The sequence below is a fragment of the Protopterus annectens genome, chromosome 10.part0 (assembly GCF_019279795.1).
Source record: "Protopterus annectens isolate FY-2018-M chromosome 10.part0, PAN1.0, whole genome shotgun sequence".
NCBI classification, from domain to species: domain Eukaryota; kingdom Metazoa; phylum Chordata; order Ceratodontiformes; family Protopteridae; genus Protopterus; species Protopterus annectens.
In genome coordinates this window covers 436,020,034-436,047,718 of record NC_056744.1, presented here as the reverse complement: position 1 = coordinate 436,047,718, position 27,685 = coordinate 436,020,034, and the positions used below count along the sequence as shown (strand labels likewise).

The window sequence follows — 27,685 nt, the reverse complement described above, 5'->3', positions numbered from 1 at the left end:
CCTTTAAACTGTGATGACTACTTAACTCTAGAGGCTGTGTTTGTGATGTACTCAGTTGTGTGAATTGAGTGATTCAGTAAGTGATACAGTGGATATAAAAAGTGTACACACCCCTGTTAAAACGCCAGATTCTTGTGATAAAAAATGAGTCCATAATCAATAATTTCAAAACTTTTCCCATCTTTAATGTGACCTATAACCTGTACAATTCAAATGAAAAGCAAACAAATTTGTTAGGGGAAAAATATAAAAAATAAAAAATGTACAATATTGTGGTCTGTTTATTTATATCACAAAAAACAGGCATTTTAACAGGGGTGTGTAAACTTTTTATATCCACTGTACATCTGTGATGTATATGCCACAGCCAGTCATAATTAAAAATAATCCCCTATCCATTTTTTACAAAATCTGTTATAAGTTTGTTGCTGTTGATAGCCCCATTATAACACATGGAGAATTATTTTAATTGACTTAACTCAGGTGGAAAGCTCAACAGGTAAATTTATGGTTGGAGTAGTTCAGTAGCAATAACAGTAATTTGGCTAAGATTAACATAAGCCTGCTCATAATGGTGCATAGTATTTTTTAATTAAAATGCACTATCAAAAATATGTACAGTACTGAACCAAATAGGACCATGCAATTACTCTAAGAAAAGTGCTTCCTGCATTGTGAACAGTGAAATCTGCATTATATTGTACTTAGAGACTCCTGTTGGCTGATGTTTCTGTCATCTTGATTCTGCCCAGAAATACTGAAACTGAATATAGGAAGCAATTTAACTGTATTGCCTTGTAGCATCTGATTTAACAGCTGCATTTATATTATTAAATTCTTGTTACATGCTAGGCACTGATGTTTTCAAGTTCTTATAACAGCAGCTGTGATGTCTTTGGCTAATCTTTCTCAATAAAGTTACTATGGCAGTTTTGTTGCATAACTTTTTTTTTTAAAGTTCTGATGTTATCCTAAACCGTGGTCACCTGAAAGTGTTTCAGTGTGGCAGAAGTAAACAAGAGAAAATCTATAAGATTTGTTTCATGCTGCAGATTACAGATCAAAGTATTATCCAGTTACTTCCAAAAAAGATACTTTACCTAGGCAACTGGGGAAAAGAGAAATCAGAAACAAGCTGAGCCAATGGGTTGCCTTTCTTCTATATAGATGACATAATAAACATAGTATCTGTTTCTGAATAAAGGAAGCAGCTGTACTGAACTATCCCCATGAGTTCTACGAGTTTAGTCACCCAGTATTGTGTAGCACAGCAGAGTTGTGGATGTTGTCCAGCCTCAGGAAAAATGATTTAATTTTCTTACTTACTATGCTATATTACTTAGTACAGTTTTAGCTGAGATGGGATGAATTTCATGCTGAAAGGATGTAAAAGTCAATGTCTTATGTACTGGCAACATTTCCATTAAGCATGCATTGTCTTGATGACACATTCTAGTCACTGCATCATCATTCAGTGCCTTGTTTGAGAAAATTTTGATTATGTAGAATATTTGTCATTTCCCTGCATAGTACTGGAAATGGGGATGCTAAAGAGATGAAGCTGTAGGAAGTTTTGCTTTGATTAAATCTCTTAAAATAGGTATTGTTTGATTTTTTGTGAACTGTAACTTATGTTGTCACAAAGAAGGCATCACTTTAGACAAGTGGCATTTTGTGCTTCAGTTACACGGCTGAATTTAAGGTACCAAACTGTAAATCAGATATGCTCCTTTCTTCCTTGTTGTTTACTGAGTCAAAAAATGTGAACTAGAATATTTTCATCAGGCAGACTGATCTGTATCTACATTTTCTTCTGAAGGTGATGTCACAGTAATGGTTAAAGGAGATGCTTTTGGAGTTGTCTTTTTTTTATCAGACTCAGAAGTTATCTCCTGCTGTCGTGGCACAGTGAGGCGAGAGTTTGCTGAAGATGCTTCAGTGGATTTGCTCTCCTTCTCGGTCTCTTCTTCTGAATCTTCCTCATAAATGCATTTAACAGAATCGGGATCCTCATTCTGTGGGGTGTTAGAATTTGCAGAAGTGAAGCTGTCCCCCCTGAGTCGCAGTAGGGGGTTACCCCAGTTGCCCCTGCCAAAGTTCTTTAGGCTGACAGCTGGAGAGGCAGCTGTGACCCGAAATCGACTGAAGAAGGGTGTGTAAACCCTCGGTGTGGGTGGTGGATCGATCTGCTGATTCTGGGTTGGTTCATCACTGATCCTTATGAAAGAAGAAAAACACATTAGGAAAGGATTTATTTACTATTTTTATTTTCATGCTTCTTAGCTTTTTATATATAATACCCTGATAAAACAACATGGTAAGCTAATTTGTAATAAAATGCATTACTAAACAAAATAATTTGTCTTCTATTTGAAAAATCATGCACTAGAGCATTATATATACTGCATTTGGAGACTGTATGTCCATAGCAGATAACTAAAAATACAAGAATGCATGTGTTCACATGCATGTACACACTTTATTAATGTTAAATTAGAATGCAAGCCACATCATTCAAACATAGCAGTAAGATTGTGTTCATGGATATTTTTTAGATAAAGTAGAGCCTTCCCATACAGTAGTCCCTTGTTAAGTGAATGCAGATTTAGTTGGACGACAGCATACAAATCACACTAACTGTGTAAGTAAGTGGATCATAAATGCACTAATACTCATGGTTAGCCAGTCCTTTCCAATTTTCAGTGCACTAGGAAAAAAAATGAAATCTCTAAAAAACGATTAGACAATCATTTTAGCACACTTTACTCTTAGCTGGTTGTTGTGCGTCTGATCTGGGAGGAAATGGGGTTGTAATATGATCAGCTAAGTGTGTCTTTATATTGCTGATATTGCTGAATTAAATCAGCTTTGTTAACTATTGCTGGGGTCAAGAACAAGCTATACTACTGCAATTTCTATAGTTGATATGTGCCTGCATTTGCCCTTCAGTTAACTTTATTTGCTAACTAAATATAGTGGAGATGCTCCTGGATTTTCTAGAGGAGAATATACTGGTAGCTATTTAAATGTTAAGGGAAATTAAATTGCTGTCAGGTTGATTAAGGCATCAAAACTTATTTTTACAATTAGTGAGTTAATGTTGTCTAGGATGAAACAGAGTTATTTTTTTTCAGACACGTTTATTGAATTATCACTTGTGACATAGGCAAATTTACATTCATATAAAAGTCATCCAAGTATATTAACATAAACATTATATTTCACATATATTGCTATATATCATATAACCTAAGCAATATTACATAAATTATTAAATTCCTGCTTTTTCTTTAAACAAGAAACATCTTTATTAAACCAGGAAACCAAGGAACTCTCCAAACTCTGGACCCCATGCAATTTGGCTTTGTGAAAGGTAGATCATGCCTGCTCAACCTTGTTGACTTCTTCGAGTCAGTCACCAGGGCTGTGGATGAAGGTAAGGCAGTGCATACAGCCTACCTTGATCTGGCCAAGGCCTTTGATACTATTCTTCACTCGGGAATTATTGATAAACTCACCAAGCTAGGCATCAACTCCTACAAAGTGGATTGCAAATTGGCTCACAGATAGAACACACATTGTGAAAGTAGTGAACTCCAAGTCAGACTGCCGACCAGTCATGAATGGAGTCCCACAGGGATCGGTCCTGGGTCCTCTCCTGTTCGGCATCTATTTCTCAGAAGTCCAGGCCAACACAAAAGGACTCTGGCTGACCAAGTTCGCAGATGACTGCAAGCTGGGAGCCATTATTAACTCCCCAAGTGATGCAGACATCCTACAGAAAGGCCTCACTGAAACCAATGACTGGTGTCGAAACCATGGCCTTAAGCTTAACACCAAAAAATGCGTCATCATCCCCTTTGGTAAAAACTCAGTTCCCACTAATTACCACATCAATGGGAGCCCACTGAACACTGAAGACATTATAAGAGATCTGGGGACACAGGTTGACAGCAACCTCTCTTTCGACCACCACATTGCCACTGTGGTCAGAAAGTCCTTCTATGTGGCACATCTCATTATCAAGGGTTTTGCATCCAGGAAGAAAGAGGTCATCGTCTCTTTCCACTCTTCCTCATTAGACCAATCATCAAGTATAATGCCTCATTTGGCATGTACCTCACTAGACACCTGCAACAGCTGGAGAGGCCACAGAAGTACCTCACAAAGAGGATCCTAGGCATTAAACACATGTCCTACACGGACAGCTATTCTCTGTCTTATATTGCCTACTTAGAGGCGATCTCTGCTTGACTTACAAAGCCATGTCTGACCCAGCTCTGTTAGAAATGCTACATCTAAAGAAATCCCAATCCCTCCACACCACATGCTCCAGAGACCTCAACCTCATTACCACAATCAACAGAACATGCTGGAGGGACAGGTTTCTCACCCAGAGACTGCCCATGTTCTGGAATAGACTTCCCATACATGTCAAACAGAACACCTCGCTGTCTCTCTTCAAGAGAAATCTTGATGAGTGGATGGGTAATAGAAAGTTCACCCCAGGGATCACTCCAGTGGCTCTACTTGATAGAGGCCCTGGGAACTAATGTTGGGTAGCACAATGCCAGGGCACTTCAATGGGGTAGGCTTGTAAAGGCTGCATGGCCATTAGCCTAGTACACACCTATGAACCCATCATTTACTACATAGACAATCATACATTATATAAATGAAAAGAAACCACACTGACACAATCCTAGTCGCAAGCATTTTACATCACAAACCATACTGACACATTCCCAGTTGCAAATATTATACATCACTTATAACCTACCCAATCTTTCTCATGCAGACATTACATAGCTCATTTAAGTCCTGCCGCATTATAGACCTCATACCTCTCTTGTATGTATTCTTCCCACAATTCCCATTTTTTTCCTATGTAGTTTGCTCCTAACCTTTTCTAAAGATCTCAATTCCAGTTGTTTTATCTCTGTTACTATATTCACTACTTACAGTAGAGTTGGTTTAGATTTTGATTTCCATTTTCTAGTAATTGCTTTTTTGGCAGCCACCATAATTAGACTCAGCAAGGCCTTACCATGTCTAGGCAATTCCGATTCTGTATCATAGCTCAGAAAATCATCTCCCTCATCAGAACAAATTTCCCACCCAACATCTCTAACACTGTATCCCGCAGGGAATCCTTAAAGTCTGCCAACTCACTGGATTCCCAGAAAATATGTTCCCAGTTTCCTCTTTCTTCCCATTCACACCTCCAACATTTACTGTCTGCCTGAGGAAAAATCCTCTGGAGTCTACTCAGGGTATAAAAATATCTATTTAATCATTTCCAGCCAAAATTCCTAAATCTTCTAGATTGTGTTGCATATTTGGGAGACATATCTATATCCTGCCATAGTTTCTTTGTGAATTGCTTATCTAATCTCTCTTCCCAATCCTTTCTAACTTCCTCTGATTGATTCTTATAATTATCATGCAATATTTTATATGGTGTACTAATTATTCCTTTTTTAATGGCAGCTGCTGTTCTAGTTTCTATTAAAAACTTTACCAGTGCTGGTCTTTCATTTAGGACCCCCCCCTCATTTCTTTCTCTTTGCCTATAGTCTGATATCAATCCCTGATAGAGAAGGCAATCTCTAACCTGCAGTCCAAATAAATTCTTGGTGTCTTCCCATTCTTCCCTCTCCAGTTATTTGCTCCCAATACCTTGGTTCCTTTGCCAGTTTTCTCCAATAAATTCCTAGCCTCTCTTGCCTATTGTCTGTATCCCTAACTGCAGTCATCTCTATCAGCAGAATTCTCCATTCCTGTGTTGGTTTAGTTCTTAGAATACTTTCTGCTACTTTATGGATATAATATTCTGAGTGACTATTGTTATTGTTATTCTCCTTAAAGGCCTGCATCCAAAATCCCAGTCTGTTGAAACAGAGTTAAATTATTGATTCATCTCTACATATATGGTGGCGCAGTGGTGTAGCGTTTAGTATTGTTGCCTCATAGCAAGAGGTTCTCTGGTTCGATTCTCATCTGGGGTGCCTCCTGGGTGGAGTCTGCACATCCTCCCTGCATTTGAATGGGTTTCCTCTGGCTCTGGGTACTCTGGTTTCCTCCAACATTTCCAAAGACATGCATCTGGAGCATTTCTCCCCAGGCCTCTCCTGAAAATGGGCTCTGTCCCAGTCGGACTTTCCCAGTAAACAAATGTTAAAAAAATAAAATACAACATTGCTCTTTTTATGACTGATATTCTGAGCTGCCTTCATGATATTATTCAAGATGACCAAAAGTCAAATAAAGACATTATCTCCTGTCCTTTGATCAAGATGTGGATGGGCTAACAGCACTGAACTATAAAAATATACAGAGAAATAAATCTGACAAGACAATTCAGTGGCAGGTCATCAGCTGAGTGTGCAACTCCTAATGGAGGAGTCAGTGCAGTGTTTTGGCAAAGTGAAGACAGGATCTCTGACACAGTAAAGCAAGACTGACTGGAAGACAAAGGGAAATATAAATGTGGGTAAGACGTAGGGGGTTTAAAGCTGCAGTATTGCTCAGTGAATTTTGAGAGTGAATAGTCTGATGGAGGCTCAACTTGGCTGAAACTTGAATCAAGTGTCTTTGAATATTGTACACAAAGAACACAGAATTCTGGAACAAGATCAAATTCTAGGAGGTGGTCATAAGAGAGATGGAAGAGAAAATGGCTTTTGGAAATTTAACATGAGTGGAAGTGGAAGAGAGAGAGAGAATTAAGAAATGGCTGTCATGAGGACAGTAGAGATGGAAGTTAATAAGTGTGCAGCAAGTGGCAGAAGGGAATGACGTGATCATGAAGAGAGATAGGACATCAAAACAATAATCAAGAAGGAAATTAAGCATCACCTTAAGATACCAATGAAAAAGAAGGCTGTTGAACAGGACAACAATACCTGTAGGATGGAGTAGCAGAATTGGCAATGATTGTATTATTGAGTTCAATAATTCTTTGTATGCACCTACAATTAAGGCAAAACTGCACAGGCAAAACACAAGCTTCCATGTAAGCAACAATTCCCTTTTGTGTAATGGCTGCAATTGTCTAAGAAAGACAGAGTCATGTGATATCCTACATGTTCAAGGCTTTTTCTTCTTAAAAACTATCCTTTGTTGACTAGTTTAGTCCCACTAAGCTAGTGGTCTCTTTTCAGGGGACACCCAAGGTGGTATTTGTATTGGTAGGGGAAATTTTGGCTAAGGCATCAAGAAACTCCCTCTGCTCATTTCAGTGGGTACTTTGGGATGTTTTGCATCCACCTGAGCTACAAGTTAAGTTACAGTTACTGATGAAGTTTCATGTTTTTTTTTTTTTTGGGAACAAATGCGCTTACCAGTTTTAACAGTTTTATATTTATTAAAGTTGGAGTTTTTTAAATTTGTATGACCGTTTTAGTTTACAGGTTAAATTTACCTCAGGAATGTAGCAACCATCCCTCTTAAGCTGCACTGCAATATCAGCAATGCATCTACCTGATGTGGGAATAGGACTCACAGCCTTCTGCATCAAAGAAGAGTGTACTACATGTGATTATCTTCTGTATACTTTTCAACCCTGTTTTTATCTCAATATAAATGTGTGAAGGAGTGAAGGAGTGCAGTTACATTATTTCCTGGAGACTGCCGATCACCAGAAAGCTTAATAACTGCTTTATAGGTGACAGCTTGGAATCTGTGCTTATATTCTGATGCTGGTGAGAGTAGGAGCAGAATGCATTGATTCCTGACTCTTTCTGGTTGGAGAGTGAGTGTCTGTGCTTAACGTACCTGATTGATCTGGTTGCTATTTAAGGCATCTACCAGAAAAAGGCTACAAGCCTGCAAATCCTTGCATCATCTGGGACAAGATCGTGGATCGCCAAACAGGCCGTGGCTTGCTTCTCTTCTTGGGATTGGTGCTAATATTTTGCTTCTGGTGAGAGAAGAAGCAAAGGAGTATTGTATCCCAACAGAGTGAAGCTTTGCTGAGACCAGCATTAGTAGTAGCCAGGCAGTAGCCATTCATGCGACTCCCCTCTTTTCATCATTCTTGACAAGCTAATTCTTTATTTTTCAGTAAGTACTGCTTGATTTTTTTCTAACTTCAGAATATCTGCTTAAGTACTTCATCTTTAAATTTTCAGGGTCTACCTATTAGCTTCCCCTCAAGTGTTTGGCAGTGCTCTGTACAGACTCAGGCACATTGAGTGACATTTTTCCTGTAAAAGAAATATATAAGGAAACAGCTCCAGTACTTAGTAATAATGACCACCCCTCCTGGCATGTCTAAAGGTCAGTTCTCTGTGCTTTCTCCAATTAACCTGGTGAACTTGGGCATTCTGAGGCAGTGTAGCACTGCCTCGTATACACAGACAACCCTCTACTCTTACCTCCTAACACTCAGACTTGTGAGAGATGCACTTATATATCCAAACTGGAAGCCATGCACTCTCAAGCCAAGACCAGAATAGGTGGTCATGAGGAGAAGGTCAACACCTGCACCACACCACATGCAACACATAGCCCCCCAGAACACCCACCATCACAACTCTCACATAAAAACACAAACCACACATCCACCTTCATGGGGGCTCAATAGAAATCTACCCAAACAGCAGAGACCTCCAAGGCAAAAATACACTTGACTACCACAACACAGCACAAACCACAAGACACATAGCTCAGCTACACAGTGTGCCTCTCAACCTAAGCCCCTAAGACAAAACAGCTTGCCCAATACACTAATCATAGGTGACTCGATAGTGAGGCACACTGATGTCCCACTCACTAGGTTGAATAAGGAGAAGGTAAATGTCAGCTGTTTATCAGGTGCCAGAATCCGACACATAACACACACTCAGGTCACTCCACAACAAGTACAAGTATAACTCTATCACTGTCCATGTGGGTGTGAATGACCTGAGAGGCACCTCCCTGGATTACATGAAAAGAGACATGAAGGAGCTCTCGGATTATGTGGCCTAGGCAGGTATGACCCTAGCCCCGAGCAGCATCCTACCGTCACCCAGAATGATACTGTAGTACAAGCAGAAAATTAATGACTTCAACAACTGGCTAAGTTTCTGGTGTCATTCTATGGGGATCCGGTATCTGTCTGCTTGGGATGACATGATTGACAGACCTCGATGCTTTGCCAGAGATGGCCTGCATCTGTCACCCCTGGGTTTCTGGATACTGGCTAAGGCTCTTGCCACCCCTATAGTGCCTTTTTTAGGCGATGTTCCAAAGACCAAATTACCACTGTAACAGCTATAAATAAAGGCAGTCTGAGGGTCATGCTGCTCAGTGCTAGAAGTCTAAATCTCAAGACGCACTTGCTCAAAGCACTCCTCAAAATGGAGAACATTGACATTTGTGTTGTAATGGAGACCTGGTTTAAAGTAGCAGAAAGCCTCCCTGCACTACCAGGCTATAACCCATTCCACACTTTTCATGGACATGGAACAAAGCTCCAAAGGTGGTGGTGTCTCCATATTCGTAAAGGATATGCACACTTCCAGACTAGTAACCCAGCATAAAGCATCTGAGATACTTCAGGTACAACTAAATTGGGTAAGACGACGATTCAGGTCGTAGCCTGCTATAAGTCCCCAACCATGTCCCAAGACTCTCACTCCACATTCCTAAGCACCCTGGAAACTATTAGGGTCCAACCCAACACTCTCATACTAGGTGACTTCAACTACCCCTCCATCAACTGTGAAAACTACTCATGCACCAATACACTGGCCCAACGCTTCCCAGAATTCATCACTTCCAATGTCCTGGACCAGCTTATTCTTACCCGCACTAGAGGAAGCAACATCTTTGACCTGGTTATTACTAACATGGGCAACTGTTGCTCTAAACCAATTCTTCCCTGGTTACATTCAACCACAAACTAATCACCATGGAAATCCACATCTCACCCACACCCTCCGCAAAGGTAACCACCATGAAAAACTTCTCCAAAACTGACTTTGGGGTCCTAAAAACAGAGGTGGCTAACATCACAGCACCCATGTCAATGGAAAATAGATGCATGACTGCCGAATCTTACACCAATGCACTATATGAACACGTACATAAATGCATGGAACAGAACCAAGACGCTCTCCTCAAAAAAAGGAAGCCAATCTGGTGGTCCCCTGCCATTAATAAACTCTACAACAGAAGGAAGAAACTGTTGCAGAAGACTTCATCGAGAACACCGATGCTAAGAAGACCGACGAGACAGATGATCGACAATGTGAAATCCCGACAGCCGAAACACCGACATGGGCAACGTGTGAGCGTGAGTTGGTAAGTGTGCGATAGTGAGGGATTTAGCGTTAGGGAGTGGACAGGTAAGTGTGTGCTAGTGAGGGATTTAGCATTAGGGAGCGGACAGTTAAGTGTGTGATAGTGAGGGATTTAGCATTAGGGAGCGGACAGGTAAGTGTGAGATAGTGTGGGATTTAGGGTTAGGGTGCGGGAAAGGTGAGTGTGCGGTAGTGACGGACTTTAGGTGTAGTGGCGGGTTAAGTGAGTTAGGGTTAGGGTGCGGGTAGGGTAAGTGTGCGATAGTGACGGAATGTAGGTTTAGTGGCGGGTTAAGTGAGTTAGGGTTAGGGTGCGGGTAGGGTAAGTGTGCGGTAGTGTCGGACCTTAGGGTTAGGGTTTGGGTTAGGGTTAGTGCATGTATAGTTGTGTGTTATGTGTAGTTTACGTTTTGTGTGTCGGTGTTTTGGGTGTCTGTGTTATGGTGTTCGGTTTTATGAGTTGTCGGTTTTGTGCGTTCGGTGTTTTGGTGTCGTTGTTTTGAGTGTCGGGTTTGTAGCGTGTTGGTGTTGTGATAGGGATATATATATATATATATATATATATATATATATATATATATATATATATATATATATATATATATACACACACACACACACACACACACACACACACACACACACACACACACACACACACACACGTATCTACACACATAAATACACATATATAAAATAGTTTACTATCACAGTCTTGAAAATCATAATCCTGAGCCCATACTATCAAAAGACCAAAATGCAAAACATTATAATATTGAATTCCTGGACTTGCCATTCTGCAGGACCCCTACTAGTACTTGTTCCTGGGTTCACACTCTTGCAGAATCCATGTTAACACTCATTCTGGGGTTCACTCTGGTAGTAGGATTTGGTATTCAAGACTTTTTCACATTGTGGTATTGATATTATAATTTTGGGATTATGATTTTCAAGATTGTGGGCTACAACTTTATGACAATACAGAGAGACAGTATATGTTATACTGTAAACTAGGGATGTTACATGATATGAATACATCATTTCTTTGAGGTAGATACGTGCACAGAAAATATATACAGGTATTAGCTGTTTAACATCCTTCCACACAACATCCAACCACATTAGGTCCATAGTGTACAAGCAGATGCAAATGCAGTTAACCATTGTGCATACGGAGCCCAATACAAAGTATAGGGTGTTTGCTTAATGTCTGCATGGCATAATGTTCTGTAACAGTAGTATAAATGCATTTGGAACATGCACTATTATGTAATAGCAGCTTTATGACCCAGTTCAAGCTGTCAAAGCATTTAACAAAATCATTTCAGGTAGATGGCTTTCTAAAAACTTTACCATATCTGGGTTAATTTATAGGCAATAGCACAACTGCAGCTTTATTATCTGGAATGAAAGTCCCTGTTGGTTACTAAAGGTCTAAAACTGGTAAAATAATCATAAAAAAAGAAGAAAACAAACAACCGACTTGACCACCATGGAAAACTATTTATTAAAATAAAAGAATAAAATCGATAAAGTAAAAACTAAAAGACTAAAAGTCAGTTGAAAAAATTCAGGATAAGCGCTTTCAACCTTCCACCCTTCTTCAGATCCATAAAATGCAACAATGTCATTTCCTTATTATCATATTCAACATCCAATCAATTCTTTTCCATAGGGCAGCCACCTCCTTGAATCCAGCCTATGATCAAGCAGATGACACTGCCTAGTTTTTCAACCAATCATTATCATTTCAGGAGCTGCCACTCCTTAAGAATTGATTTCAAAGGGATAATACCATTTAAACCAGGAGGGCAATAAGCTTGTAAGTCTGCAAGCCATTTAATTTCTTCAGTTTCAGTCCTGTTGCACGTCACCTCCAGTTAAGCTTTCAGTAACAATTTCTAACACCATGAACAAAAATATATGGTCAGCGTTAGACATAATGTGCTGTGAGAGGGCATTGCTTTGGACTTTATTTCTGATGTCATTCATATGGCGAAGGATACGTTCTTTGAAGGGACTGTTGGTTTTGCCAATATAATAACAAGAACAGCAGGAGCATGTAGCAACATAAACTACATTTCTGGTATTACAATCTGCATATTTGTTAAGCCAGTATCTTTTGTGAGTATTAGGGTGTGTGAATTCATTAGTGGTATTGATACTATTACAAGCTTTACATCTTCCACATGAAAAGATGCCTTTCCTTAAAGGCTGAAAACTCGGAGATCTCTTCACTTTCTTGTAACAAAACAGCCTCTTAAGATTCATGAGATTTTTGAAACAAAAACAAGGTGTCTCACCTACTATACATTTCAAGTTATCATCTACAGTTAGAATAGACCAATTTTTCTTGATGAAGTTACATATTTTGGAGGCATCAGAACTATATGTAAATAAACATCTTATAGGACACTCTTCTGCACGTTTTTGGTTATCCCCAAATTGTCCATCTTCTCTGAAAAGAAGGGGCATCCTTTCTTATTCCTTAACATTCGTGTCTCCATGGTATGTAGCTAAGTGTTCTTACTTCTATAGCCTCATTCTTGAAAGTTACGCAAAAGAGTTTGTTTCTCATGTCCATAAGTTCCAATATCTGTACAAAGTGTTGATACTTGAAGAAATTGTCCCTTCACTATTTGTGGAAAGATATGTCCTGGATGCATACTTATTCTATGCAAGAGATGATTTCTCCAACAATCCTTGAAGTAAACTGCCATATTAAAACACCCTGTTTCATCTCTAGTGATTCTGACATCAAGGAAACTTGTTTATGTTCTTGACATATGAATACCAAAGTCCAAGAAAGTGGTAATCATCTCCAAATACTTTACAAAATGAAGAAGACTGGTCTCATCTCCTTTCCAAATAAGGAATATGTCATCCACAAAATGACCATAGTATACGATATCATTCACCCATGGATTGATCTCATTAAATATATGCCTCATTTCCCACTGAGCCACGACAATGTTAGAATGACAATTGGCACATGAGGTGCTCATGGCAACCCCCCCACTTCTGCCAATAGTAATCATCCTCATATAAAAAGACATTATCTTCAAGAATAAGTTTCAGCAAAGTACAAATAAGTAGAACAGATGTTGCTTCTTCAGCTTGTGTATGCATGAAGTCTCTCACTGCAGATATCCCATATTCATTGGGAATGACAGTAAAGAGACTGCAAACATCCATAGTAACTATCATAAGTCCAGGTCTTTAAGTTAGTAAGTCAACCATTTTCAATTTCTGGTATAAGGTCTCCAAAAAATGGGAAGTATCTAACAGAACTGTACTAGCTTTTGGTAATAATCTCTTCAAACAGTGCTCAACATAGATAGAAGCAGGTTCAGTAACCCATCCCCTACCTGAAACAATAGATCGAAGGGGTGGTACTTGGGAGCTCTTGTGTATCTTAAGGAGTCCATTTATCAGTGGTATCTGTGGGTGTTCAATCCTAAGGTAATCATACATCTCCTGTGTGACAGTTCTTGTCATGAGCAAGTCATATAAAATATCATGAACATTTTTAACCTTTTTATTAACTTCCCATTTGGGTATCTTCATATATGTTGGAGTATCAGCCAGCATGTTATACATTCTTCTCTGATAACCATCAGTATCCAACGCAACTATCACACCTCCTTTATCAGCAGGCTTGATGACTATCCTTTCATCATTCATCAATTTTCGCAAAGTTCTTAGTTCATCGCTGTTGAGGTTATGAAAACCTCTGTGATCATTATTCTGTCGTAGTTCTGCCACATCCTTCTCACACATTCGCATAAATAATTCTACAGCAGGATGTAGTATTGGTACAAAAGTACTGGGCTTTTTGAATCTGTTGATTGGCAGTTCGTCACTCTTATTACCAAAAAAAGTTCTTCAATGTGATATTTCTTCCAAAACATTTAATATAACTCGCAAATTCACTAAGTCTCGATCTAAGGGCTGGTATAAATAATAAACCCTTGTTCAGCAGATGTGTCTGTGTCTCATTCAATGTATGCTGAGAGAGATTAACAATGAGAGAGTCATTGAGCATAGCTCCTAGTAGTGCTACGTTTTTCTCCTCTTCCTCCCTCTGCTTAGGGACCGTTGTTGTTGCAAACATTGTTGCTTTTGATAAATATAGGGAGCCATTGAAAAACTGGAAAATTAGAGGCCCCTTCTTTTGTTCTGGTCTGTAAATTCAACTACTGGAAATTACGAAGATTATAATTTCAGTCATGCCCCTTCAACATAACTTTCTGTACGTTCAAAGCCTCAGTATCACCTTCAGAGCTAGAGGCAGGAACTGTAGTCACTGGCTCATAATTAGAAGCTGTCGCTGTTGTACTTGATCCATTTGAACAGCTAAGCACATCAGTATGCTCAGTATTGGATGCAGCTGCTTTGTTAGAGCATCTAGATATACATATGCAGAATGTATCTATGTCAGATGTAGTAGACAGCCTAGTAGAGACTTCCTTATTCTTTACAGTTTTAATCTTAGCAGTTTCAGTCACATTCCTAGGCCATTCAAACAAATTGCCAGTTTTAAGATCCTGAAAATCTCCACTTAGTTTGTGACTTTTCACATTTCTCATCCTCTTATCAAACAAATTAAGATTACACTGCAAAGTTTCTAATTTACGTAAAAATATATTGGAGAGTGTCACACTTTCCAGTTCTAATTGTTTCTTTATAGTCAACTCCACTGTTTCTTTTTCAATGGGCTTAAAATATTCAGTTAACAGTTGAATGTATTTAAAGCTAGTTTCAATGTTAATTGCTTGCCATCGTGCAAGTAAATCAGGGTAGGTGTTCCCATATGGCGGCATGCATTTGATCTGCATGCCTCTTGGAATAACACGATAATGCAAGCAAGCCTCAAGATGAAAACGCTGCCGCTGTAACCTTTCCAAATGATATGCAGCATTCTCAACTTCCAAAAATATTCAATCAAAAGTCTCATTTTCAGTAGGTAAATCTGAACCTTTCTGTGCTTCAGCATTCAGATCAAGAGCAAGAAGCAGAAGTCTAAGACTTCATATTCTTCAGAAATGATAAAACCTGAAGAAACGAAAATTTCAAGTAAAGGCACTCAACCTTCCTCTTTACCTAGAGGAAAACAGTTTTTGTACTTAAATTTCCTCACTTGCTTAGAGAAAAACAGCTGTTATACTCACTTTCCTCACTTGTCTAAGGAAAGTAGTTTTTTATTCAGACATGTCCAAGGGTCAGCTCCCAGTGTTCTCTCCTGTCTATCTGATGAATCTGGGCATATTGGGGCAATGTAGCAATTTATCAAAAAAAAAGAAATGAACCAGCAACTGTAAGCTGTGACAAATATCAAAATATATTTATTAGATTACATAAAAAGAACAAAAAAACAGACCGATTTCGGGTAGAATAATTTCTTAGCCTTCATCAGTATTGAAAACAGAAGCATTCATTTGTTCCTTTTAAACAGAAATCCAAATTAATTACATACCGTGATTGGTTGACTCATAAATATTCATTTAGCCCGGGTGGAAAAAGTCCACTCAGTTTAATGATCTATTTTTTTCTCTTTTACATCCAATATAGAGTGCCATCCTGCTTTATTAGATCTGTCACCCAATATTCTATCAATAATCATAAAACTGAAAGAGGCTGTAGGGTGTTTTATGGTATGCTTATACAAGGCATTACTGGTTCTCTTATAGGTTCATAGGTTGGTACTAGGCTATCGGTCCTAGGGCCTATGCAAGCCCAGCCATAACAATTCCCTGGATATTTCTTCCCACAATATTTACTTCGCTGGACCCCTGTCTAGCAGGGCGACTGGCATGATTATGTCTTATGTCACTTAGATGCTCAGAGATCCGCAATCTAAGTGTCCCGGAATTCTGTCCTATGTAAAATGCAGAGCAACTGCATGAAGCCAAATATACTAGTCAGTCACTACTGCAGTTGGCAAAGAAATTAATATAAAAACCACACCGCAATTTCTACTAGAGAATTGTTTAGACTTGGTGACCTTATTGCAGTGGCTGCAATGACCACAGGGCATGCATCCAGTCAGTCTGTCCCTGAGATTGTTGTTTGAATGTTATCTGTAGAAGAAGTCCTGTGTGGTCATTTGTAATGACTCAAATGTGAACCCCAGTTCTTGCCTTTACGAAATGAAGTGACATGTGTCTCCAAGATATTGTGTTAGGGTGTTATCAGCCAATAGTATGTTCCACTGTCTCCGTACAATGTCCATCAGTATATTAGTGTTCTTGCCATAAGTAGTTGTAAACCGGATGACATTGCCAGTGCCCCGATGCTTCTCCTTTTATTTGAGCAGATCCTCCCTGTTGAGATTAGTAGCATAGTTGCTTGCTCTTAGAACATAACCCATTTTATAATCCCTGTTTCTAAACCCGTTAACCAAATCCTTGCGAAAAATTTCGAAAGAAGAATCTTGTGAGCAGATATGCCTCATCCTAATAAACTGGGATTTGGGAATGTTCCTAGTGATATGGGGAGGATGAAATCTGGATGTGTGGAGTAAGGGATTATACTGAGGATATTTATGGAAAACATCAGTACATAGTGTATGGTCCTCATTTCTACTAACCTGAACATCTAAATATGTAATGTGTTCTCTGTAGTAGGTTACCGTGAACTGAACGCCCCGTTTGCTGTCGTTTAAATATTCAATAAATTCCATAAGATAATCAACATCCGACCTCCACACCATCCAGCAGTCATCCAGATAGCTCCTCCATATGTCAGTTTCACCCAAATAGATGTTATGTGTCACATCATAAATTATATTCTCCTCGACATAGGCCATAAAGAGGTTTGCATAAATGGCGGCAAAAGATGCCCCCATAGCTGTTCCCTGTACCTGGCATTAACATTGATTTTGGTAGAAAAAAACATTCTTGGTTAGCACATGTTCTGTTAAGCATATCAAGAAGGTGTTAAAGCCTGGTTCATACAAACTGGATTTGTAAAACCAGTATTCAGTTGCATCGAGGCCTGCCCAATGTGGGATGTTTGTGTAAAGTGCACGAACATCCAATGTACAGAGGAAACAACTCTCTTCAAGTTGCATCTCAGAAACAATGCCCAAAAACTCCGTAGTGTCCTGAATCCTAGATCTAACCCATTTCAACAGGGGCTGAAGATGTAATGTAAGGAATTGGGACAAAGGTTCAGTAAGTGAATCATTCCCAGCAACAATGGGTCTACCAGGTGGATTAAGAGGATCCTTGTGAATTTTGGGAAGAAAGTATATGTATTGGCTGCATGGATCTGACACTGTGAGATGGAATTTGGTTTTATCGGTAATGATTCCCTCCTGCAATGCAGACCCCACAAAGTGGTCAATTTGTTTTTTAAACATAAATGTGGGGTCCACTGGCATTTTGGTATAATGTCTACTGTCTGTCAGTTGTTTCTGTGCTTCGGCATCATATTGCTGCCAATTCATAACTACCACGGCCCCTCCCTTATCAGCAGAAAAAAATCACCAATTCCTTGTTGTCAATCAACTCACGTAAGCTGTCCATATCAGTCTTTGAGAGATCGTTTGCCTTAACATTAGTTCTCCTAAAGTTGAAATGTAGATCTCTGAGCACACAGGATTGAAAAAGATGAACATTATGGTGCATAGGTGGTACAAAACCAGATTTGTGATATGTAAATGTTGTGTCAGAGTCAGAATTGGAAAAATTGTCAAGAAAATGCAACTTAAGGTTTAGCAATCTACAAAATGCCATAACATCTTGTGCTAACATATCCTCAGAGACAAAAAAAAAAACGGGAATAAAATTAAGTCCTTTATTTAATAAAGAAACCTGGGTATCAGTTAAAGCCACATTTGAAATATTCAGCACATTGGTCTTATTACAATCGATCATTTCATCGTAAGAAGTTCCAGTAACCCTTCCATGCTGCTTATTTTTGTTGTGCTTCATCCTGCTCTTTTGTAAGGCCTAAAGGGGAAACGGTATTATTTATTTTGGGGGTAGGTGAGTCTGGCATTTGCTGCATGTCCAGGTCAGTGCCTGATGATGACTCCGCCCCTAATAAATCAGTATGCAACCCCTGTTTTTTAAGTATAGATCTAGGGCGTTTGCGTTTGGTAGTTTGACTGGTCCTACTGGTGCCCCCCCTCAAACCTCACATGTCTATTGTGACTAAATGGATTCCCTTCATCATAATCCGATTGGTCACGTTGAAACCTACGGACCTTTCTATCCCGTAATTGTTGTTCAAGTCCCAAAAGATCTGTACTTAGTTTGTTAAGAAATGTAGTGTAGAAGGGCTGACCCTCATAGATTTTAGTCTGTTCACATAATTTAGTAATGCTGGCAATTTCCTTGTCTATTATGCGTTCATGATATCTGGCTAGTGTCTCAACAAATGCCATGGATGTTTGCTGTTGTATACCTGACCATTCCTTGGCTAATACATCATCTATATCATTGACCAGGGGTTGTATCTTACCTCTCAGACCTCTAGGGGATATCCCTTTAGCCAAATAGGCTTTGAAAAGTTTCCAGTGCCAGACATTTGATCTTAGGGATCTCATGTTCTTATTCAGTTGCTGAAATAACACTTCACATTGGTTCTCAGGATTGAAAGTCAGATTATTATTCCCAACATTGTTAGCATTACCAAGTCCAAATATACCCAAATCCTCACTGTCAGAGGACAATCCTGCTAAGATCCTGGATAAATCCATAGTCAAATGGTGCCCTTTTAGTAATATATTAAACAAATAAATAAGATGTAATCCGTAGCAAAAAGAATTTTGATCTGATCAAACCATCAACCCAAGGCCAAACAACAACTGGTCAAGGAGCCCTAAATATCATAGATACTCTATATCCTCCAAATTAGTATTGGACAATAGTAGCCCTTGTCAAAAACTGCCCACCAAAAGATCGGTAAGGCTTGACAATGCTACGTCCAAAAAAGAGAAAATGTACCAATAGCCCAATGAATAGTAATTATTTATGCAGTGCTATTGTTGGTAGTAGATATGTCTTTGTTGATTGTCCCAGAGGTATATTCCAAACTGGAACAAAATACTATTGTCCAAAACCCCAGCTATTCTCCGTGCAGTGCCACATCCACATATATCATAGAACCAATTCTGGTCAATCTATAAGAATTGTATATTTAATGTGGACAATAATGGCCCTTGCATACATGCAGTGTCAAACCCCATCTGCATAGAGCAACAAAGAACGAGCTAGAAGCAATCAGTCTCAATTATTGATCAATCCAATGCACTACCCGTGATCAGAATGTTGGTGGCAACTCAGGTCGGTGATGGGTCAAATAATAAGCCAAAATACACAGCAATATATCACTGTTAAAAATATATATAGAACAAATAGACTTTAGACCAGGATACCACAGACCAGGATTATATACCCAGAGTGAGTAAAACCAGCATAAAGCCCCCTAAAAATGCAGCAACTTACACTTGAAGCAAAAGTCAAATAACAGGGTGTTATTGTTCTTGGTTGAAAATGGTCAACCAATAAATGCAATATCTATATACTAAGATGTCCAAATGGAAGCAATAAACAGAGATCCCTTATGAAATTAGAACCAGTGAAAACATTAGTTCCTCTTGCGCTATAGATACACTAGTTAAACAAAAACTCAGTTATAGTCACCATTAAACATCCATTAACCCAACTATATTGAGTTATTTTCCAGAATCAAATACGTGGCTGAAAATACTAACTAAAGGCTACACTGTAAACATGAAATAAATCAATTTAAATAGTTAAAGATGGCCATGCAGTGAGTAACATAACATATGGCTAACAATATTGTCTTGAAGAGTACACCCCTTTCAGAGTAAAGTTGACACCCAATGCAGTCCTATATAATGAAATGCATGTTCACAATTCCAAATAGTTGTGGTGATAACAATCCACAATGTCCAATAAACTCCACAATGTCCTCACAAGTCCATTAGTAGACCTCTACAACTAGAAAAGTGAAAAATATAGTTACAAAAGGCAATACTTGTTGTTTAGCTCCTAGTTATAAGATAATTTATTCAAAATATTTTATATCTAAACTATACTTCTTATGCATACATTCACTAAACCAAAATGTGGCCATATGACAACCATGTAAAGTGAATGGCCAACTCAGATATTAATACATTGGTGTCTATCACCACGATGAAAAACCACCGAGTGAAATACACAACCCAAAGAATGGGTATAAAAAATAGTAAACACACATATCCAAAAGGAAATGAGGAAACTGTTACCAATGTCCCGTATTTGCCTCAGTAAGTGTCCCAAACCATACGTTCACACAAGCTGGAAAAAAATCCAAGTTTTGTTTGATCCAAAATGGTGGTGAACCACAAAATACAAATGTTATATAAATCCAAATGTTGTCTCCCAAGTAAGATGCTTCACCAGTCCCATTTCCACCCAGAAAAGATGTACATAGTCCCTGGAACTGCAATTCACACTGTCCAATATATTCATGGAAGAATTCTGTGAAAAACGGGAAGCTCAAATGAAAAAACAAAAATTAAACAGATCTGTACGAATACAGACCCTCAGTAGAATGAAATTGCAAAAAGCAATTTAATTAGAAATTCGACCTCCTCTTCGTTGTTGCAATAATCACAAACCAATCAAATAAAATATGGAACAAAAACCCAACAGTAGTGCTGATGCAATTTCACCTTCAATGAACCTCTCATACAGATGATATAAACCATTCAAAGCAGCCGTTGTCGGAAATTGCGCATACATAGACCAAAAAATGAAAAGAAGGTTTAGCGAAGCCCAGTATATGCTGCAAAAAATGTTACAAACCATAAGATAGTCCTCATAGTAAACAGAGCTAATGAAACACAAAAGCTGTATAGCGCTGGCGTAGGCCCCAGATTGTCATATACTTGAACAGACTGTCAGCAACCTCACAAGTAGGAAAAAAAATGATGAAATCCCCCAACAGCTTTTTATCCACGATATAGGATAGTCTCAATTGCTGTTAATACACAAAAATAATGGACCAGAGTAGTAGACTTAGATTGTAGATGTTATATTATAAATCCAAATACGGTGAATCAGGCCAGCATGACCTGAACATACAGCAAAGCACAGACCCACAGCAAGGCAGGAAATATGCCACACCAGAACAGGTCCCTGCACGTAGGTAAATGCACGGCTCAAAAAAGCAAAGTATCAAAAAAAGAAATGAGCCAGAAACTGTAAGCTGCAACAAATATCAAAATATATTTATTAGATTACATAAAAAGAACAAAATAACAGACAGGCTTCGGCTAGAATAATTTCTTAGCCTTCATCAGTGTTGAAAACAGAAGCATTAATTTGTTCTTTTTAAACAGAAATCCAAATTAATTACATACCGTGATTGGTTGACTCATTTAGCCCGGGTGGAAAAAGTCCACCCAGTTTAATGATACATTTTTTCTCTTTTACATCCAGTAGAGTGCCATCCTGCTTTATTAGATCTCTCACCTAATATTCTGTCAATAATCATAAAATTGAAAGAGGCTGTAGGGTGTTTTATGGTATGCTTATACAAGGCATTGCTGGTTCTGTTATGTCTTTGTCACTTAGATGCTCAGAGATCTGCAATCTAAGGGGCCTGGAAGTCTGTCCTATGTAAAATGCAGAACAACTGCATGAAGCCAAATATACTAGCCACTCACTACTGCAGTTGGCAAAGAAATTAATATCAAAAACCACACCGCAATTTCTACTAGAGAATTGTTTAGACTTGGTGACCTTATTACAGTGGCTGCAATGACCACAGGGCATGCATCCAGTCAGTTTGTCCCCCGAGATTGTTGTTTGAATGTTATCTGTAGAAGAAGTCCTGTGTGGTCATTTGTAATGACTCAAATGTGAACCCAGGTTCTTGCCTTTACGAAATGAAGTGACATGTGTCTCCAAGATATTGTGTTAGGGTGTTATCAGCCAATAGTATGTTCCAATGTCTCCGTACAATGTCCGTCAATGTATTAGTGTTCCTGCCATAAGTAGTCGTAAACTGGATGACATTACCAATGCCCCAATGCTTCTCTGTGTATTTGTGCAGATCCTTCCCGTTGAGATTAGCAGCATAGTTGCTTGCTCCTAGAACATAACCCATCTTATAATCCTTGTTTCTAAACCTGTTAACCAAATCCTTGGCGACACGTCACTTTTCATGTTTCCATGTTCTTCAGTGAAGTTAAAGTTTCAAGCTTGCACATTCTCGATGGCAAAATAAAGCCTTCATATAACACTTGCAGATCTTCTGGACCTGTGTTTTTTGCATCCAAAGGTACTTTTGAAAGGTCACTCATGAAATGTAGAACGCCTAAACTCCAGAGTTTTGTTTGCTTTACTTCAAGTCCAACTTGACTGTCTTTTGAGGCACTCCGAAGTACAAATTAAGTTCAGTAACTCAAAGTATGCACTTAGCAACCCACGGGATGCAAAACAGTGAGACCCACCCACTGATCTCCTTTATTGCATGCTCTTGGAATACGTAAGCAGGACAGAGTACACCCAACGGTGACATAACTAAAACATATGCAGCTAGTATTGTTTTTTTCTGTCCGGTTTGAAGCGTGTTGGGCAACAAAAATGAAATACATCTTGTTGTGGAAGGTAGAGTTGTTAAGCGGCTGCAGCCTCTCCTCATGTAAAAAGTCAGACAACAGTTATCATTTACAGTACAAGCAGCTTTTTATGAGCTGCTCCGGAGTGAGTGATTTCAATATTACTGCCAAAAGCAACATGCTTGTTCAAGCTTCGTTCTCCGGATGTTATGATTTATTGCAAGCTCTTCAGACAAGTGAGACAGTCTGCTGTTGAAAATTTTCTAAGCCTTTTATTGTCTTTCACCTCAAATATTTCTGCTGTTTCTACCTGTCCGGATTAGATGTTTATGATGTTTGGTTTTCTTGTAAGTCGCTGATGATCGCAATCAATAAGCTCAGACATTACAGTTTAATACTTATTCATCAGAAAATGTCCATTGGTTTAAAATATGTTATTGTCTTATTCTGTTACTGTCTGGCAGTTATTGTAAGGGATTAAGGCTTTCAGCTGTTAATAAACTAATCCATACAATCAAGGGTACAGGATTTAATTTCTTCCTTTTCCTATATTATATATGTATTTATTTTTGACTATGTGCAAGTTATTTAAACTGTGCTCCTGAGTCACCCTTCAAAAGAAACACTTTGCCCAGGGTGCTTATCTGGTTAACAAATACATAAAAAATTTGAATGATAGAGTAATATTTAAAAAAATGTCCCTTATTATTTTTAGCTTTCTCACTAATTCTTGAACAAAGACATTGAGGGCTATATCTTTCAGGTTTATTCTTTAGCACACTATCATGAAGCCAGTTCATATATTGATAATGAAATACTTATGGGGGAGCAGATTCAAACTATTTCTTTGGCAGCAGTAGTATTGAATAACTATGAATCTTTCCCAGACTCCAGGCCAATATGAGGTGCTGCAAAATAATATTTATTAATATTGTTTATGGTCTAAGAGTGCACACTGCTAGCACGGCTGGCCTTAGGCATAGGCGAACTAGGCAACCGCCTAGGGCGCCATACAGGCCAGTCTTGTAAAGGGCACAATTTTTATTTAGGTATTTTTCTCAGGCAGGCCATAAAGTTTGCACTCTTCTCGGCGCCCTTTTTCTAAGTCAAGGGCACTGGAACCATATAGCGCAGGGGGGGGGGGGAGTTCCCGCCCACTTTTACAGATGCAGCAGTAGGCTTCAACAATTTAAACAACAACAAAAAAAAACGTTCTTTACTATGGGGTACAAGTCTTCTCCTTTAAGGAGGAACATGTGTGCGTCACGACGTCAGCATGGATCTAAATGGATTCTGCATTACGGAGTGAAATTTAAGCGTGCAGTTCCCTTAGCTAAGTTTTGGATTAATCCTGTCCTAAATCTACAAAGAAGGTAAGTGTGTATATGTGTGTGTGTGTAATTTTAAACAGTTTCTGCATAAGACATAACGTGTGTGTGTAATTGTATTTACTAAGTAGATCCTTACAAACATAGTTAAAAGTCCATTTGCACTGATTGGATACTTTTGCTAGCAATGGTGTAACTGAGCAAATAAACCATATACAATTATGAGGTAAATAGCAGTTGCAGAAATAACACAACATGATGAAAAATGTTTGGCATCTGTAAGAGCTGTTAGACTAGAGTTCTGAATGGAAAATAATCAATTATTTCAGTGGTCGTTTGTTGTGACAGATTGCCAAAGTGCATGTTTTCCCTAAGCTTTTAAAGCCACAAAAAATCCTAAGTTTTAACTTCGATTTCACTTTTTCAGCAAATGCCTTACTATAGTGTAAGAATTAGTTATTAGCCATTATTTGCAATGTCCTGCAATTATTTCCTGTGGCAGTATACCGATTGGCTGGTGTAAGCAAATTCATTTTCTTACACCATGCCAGCAGCAATGTGAATAGTTTGAGGTGCTGGGGGAAGGGGGCAGGACCAGAGTTTGTGATGATGCATGGTGCACAACTCCATTCTTCATGCCCAGCCTGCCACTGGTGTGGTTCCAGTCCCTTAAGAGTAATACTGGGGACCCATAAGCTAAAATTGATACAACCATGCAGCTAATAATTGGCACATATGGTGGCACTGGTGGGGGGTTTGGGGAGTGGGGAGGAATGCAAAAAAAAATTCAGGAGTTAAAGTTCCTTTTGTTTGTTATTACTTTATCTTTCTAATTCATATTTGCAATTCATTTTAAGACTTTTTTTAATGTACCATCTTTAATGTAGTTCTTGCTTAGTTCTCTAGCTCATGGTTCCTACATAGTTCTTGTTCATTTTCTCTAGTTCATGGTTACTACATAGTTTTTGTTTAGTTCTTTTGCTAACAGTTCCTACATAGTTCTTGTTTGCTTTCTCTAGTTGGTGGTTTCTGCATAGTTCTTGTTTACTTCTCTAGCTCATGTTTCCTGTATAGTTCTTGTTCAGTTCTCTGTCTCATGGTTCATACATATTTCTTGTTTAATTCTCTATGTCATAGTTCCTGCATAGTTCTTGTTTAAGTTCTCTAGTTCATAGTTCCTCATGAGTCCTACATACTTCTTGTTTAGTTCACTAGCTCACCATTCCTACATAGTTTTTGTTTAGTTCTGTAGTTCACGATTTATACCTAGTTCTTGTTTAGTTCTGTAGTTCACGGTTTATACCTAGTTCTTGTTTAGTTTCTCTAGCTGGCAGTTCCTGCATAGTTCTTGTTTAGTTTTCTGTCTCATGGTTTGTACATAATTCTTGTTTACTTCTGTGGCTCACGGTTCCTACATAGTTCTTATTTAGTTTCTTTCTTTATTTTTTATTTTATTTTACATTTGTTTACGGGAAAATCTGAATGGCAATGATGTCCTTTTTCAGCAAAGGCCTGGGAAGAAAAGCTCCAACATTAATACATATAGAAAGTATACAAGGGTTCTTAGTGCGCATAATAGTACATATAATAATGACATTAATTATGTACAAAGATATAGAACAGACAATTCAACAAGTTCACATCTGTACAGAACATTTTTTTACATTTTGTACAGTAACACGATGTATAGTATTATCAGTGATAATGCCAGATTTAAATAAAGGTATAAAGACAAAAATACAGTGTACAGAGCAGAAAAAAATTACAGTGCTGAGGATGGCTCTGAATGAAGGTTATTTTTCTACCCAGGATTAGAGCAGGAGCAAATGTCTTAGATAAATGAGTTTTAAGCATTTTTTTGAATTGAGAAGTGTTAGTGGTGGTTTTTATGTTTGGAGGCAGAGAATTCCAGACTTTTAAACAAAAAAAAGAGGTGAAAAAAGACTGAGTGAAGAAACACCAATAACCAAACCTCTCAGTCTTGGCACACTGGCGTCAAAAGGCAAAATACTTCCAAGGCACAAGTTTGTGTTACAAACAATTCCAAGTCACTGTGGATAATAGATTTATTCAGAAATCAAAGATTAACTGCTTTCATTCCTCAAAGGAACTTCATCAGAATGAATAAAAATTCCATTTTCACATTTAAATAATCTTCTTAATTAATTACGTCATAAAACAATCCCTAACTATTCGTCCATCAATTAACTACACATAATATCAATGAAAACAGATTATATCAAAATGATACATAGAATAATATATAAAAATATATATAGAAAAAATATATATAAAGTTGTAATTTAAAAGTTTTAAAGCTCTCATTTTTAAAGTTTTAATGCTGTCATTTTTAATGCAGGGATGATGGAATAATGTTCATTTAAGCCTGGAGGCTGCACAGGCATTTAGTTTAAGCTGCCACATTAAGTCCTGAAATTCAAGGCGAGTTTCCCAGTCCCCACCCCTCTCAGGGTATACAACCTGTTCCAGAAGCCAGAACTTAAACCGTGCTTGTCTACATACCATAGAATGTTTATAAAGGGCATTTGTGGTCTTCTCTTTACTGATCTCATAATTATGTTCATAGATACTTTTGTTTCAATTTTTCCTATATAAAAGGAAAAACATTCTGTGCAAAATGCAAGGTAAATTACCCCTTTGGTATAACGTGTAAAGTAACCATTGAAGCATTGAGATGTAAAGTTGTTTGTTGGAGGCAACATTTTCATTAGTTATAGATCTCTTTAATGTGGAATTGTTCAGATGATTTCTCTTCTGCAGAGATTGTGTGTAGTGAGTAATATTGGTGGATTGTAATGACAGAAGTCTGAGTGGCCATTTATGGTTGGAATTTTCTAATGGTTGAAATTTTCTGAAATGTGTAGTCTTGTCATTGTTGGTTTATACATTTTGTTTTATTGCTTATTAAAAGAATGTTTAAAACTACAAATTTAAAATGCATTCTACAAACGGTGCTATATTATATAAGGAATGTAATTTAATGCAATCAGGAAGGTGAATCAAAGAACAAATGTATGCATTGGTCCTAAAAATGTGTGCAAGGAGTCTGTTTTAAAAACAGCCCAAAACTAAACTTAATCCTCCACTGGCCAGATGTATTTTCTATAAATGTGGGTTTTCATGCCGTTTCAGTGGCAGAGAAGTTTACTGTTCATGCTAAGTCTGTTTTAACTGTGAGACTGTACTGTTTGTTACGCAAATGGCTATCTGTGTTTGTGATATTCTAGCTTAAGCTACTGTACACAGGGAGGAGAGAGGTTACAATTCTACTTTCACTGAGTTGTAAGGCTTGCTTGCCTACCCCAGAGTAAATTAAACTGTTTAGATTAAATTAAGCAACCCTTTGGAACAAGACACATGGGCTTCTATTTTCTGAGGACATGACTTTTATAGTAAAGTGTGTGTGAAGGAGCAGCAGATAAAGCAACTTTATTAAAGGAAATTTCCATATTCACTTGCAG

The 27,685-nt window shown here is 38.2% G+C and overlaps 1 protein-coding gene across 1 annotated transcript in view; it reads right to left on the bottom strand.

Moving 5' to 3' along the window:
- Window positions 1-323: 323 nt before the first annotated feature.
- Window positions 324-27,685, bottom strand: part of BEST4 (bestrophin 4) — a 352,673-nt gene continuing 325,311 nt past the window's right edge. The window contains exon 9 of the mRNA XM_044085335.1: window positions 324-2,217. Within this exon, the coding sequence (XP_043941270.1) occupies window positions 1,782-2,217 (436 nt within the window). The 3' untranslated portion in view covers window positions 324-1,781. The remainder of the gene's footprint in view (window positions 2,218-27,685) is intronic.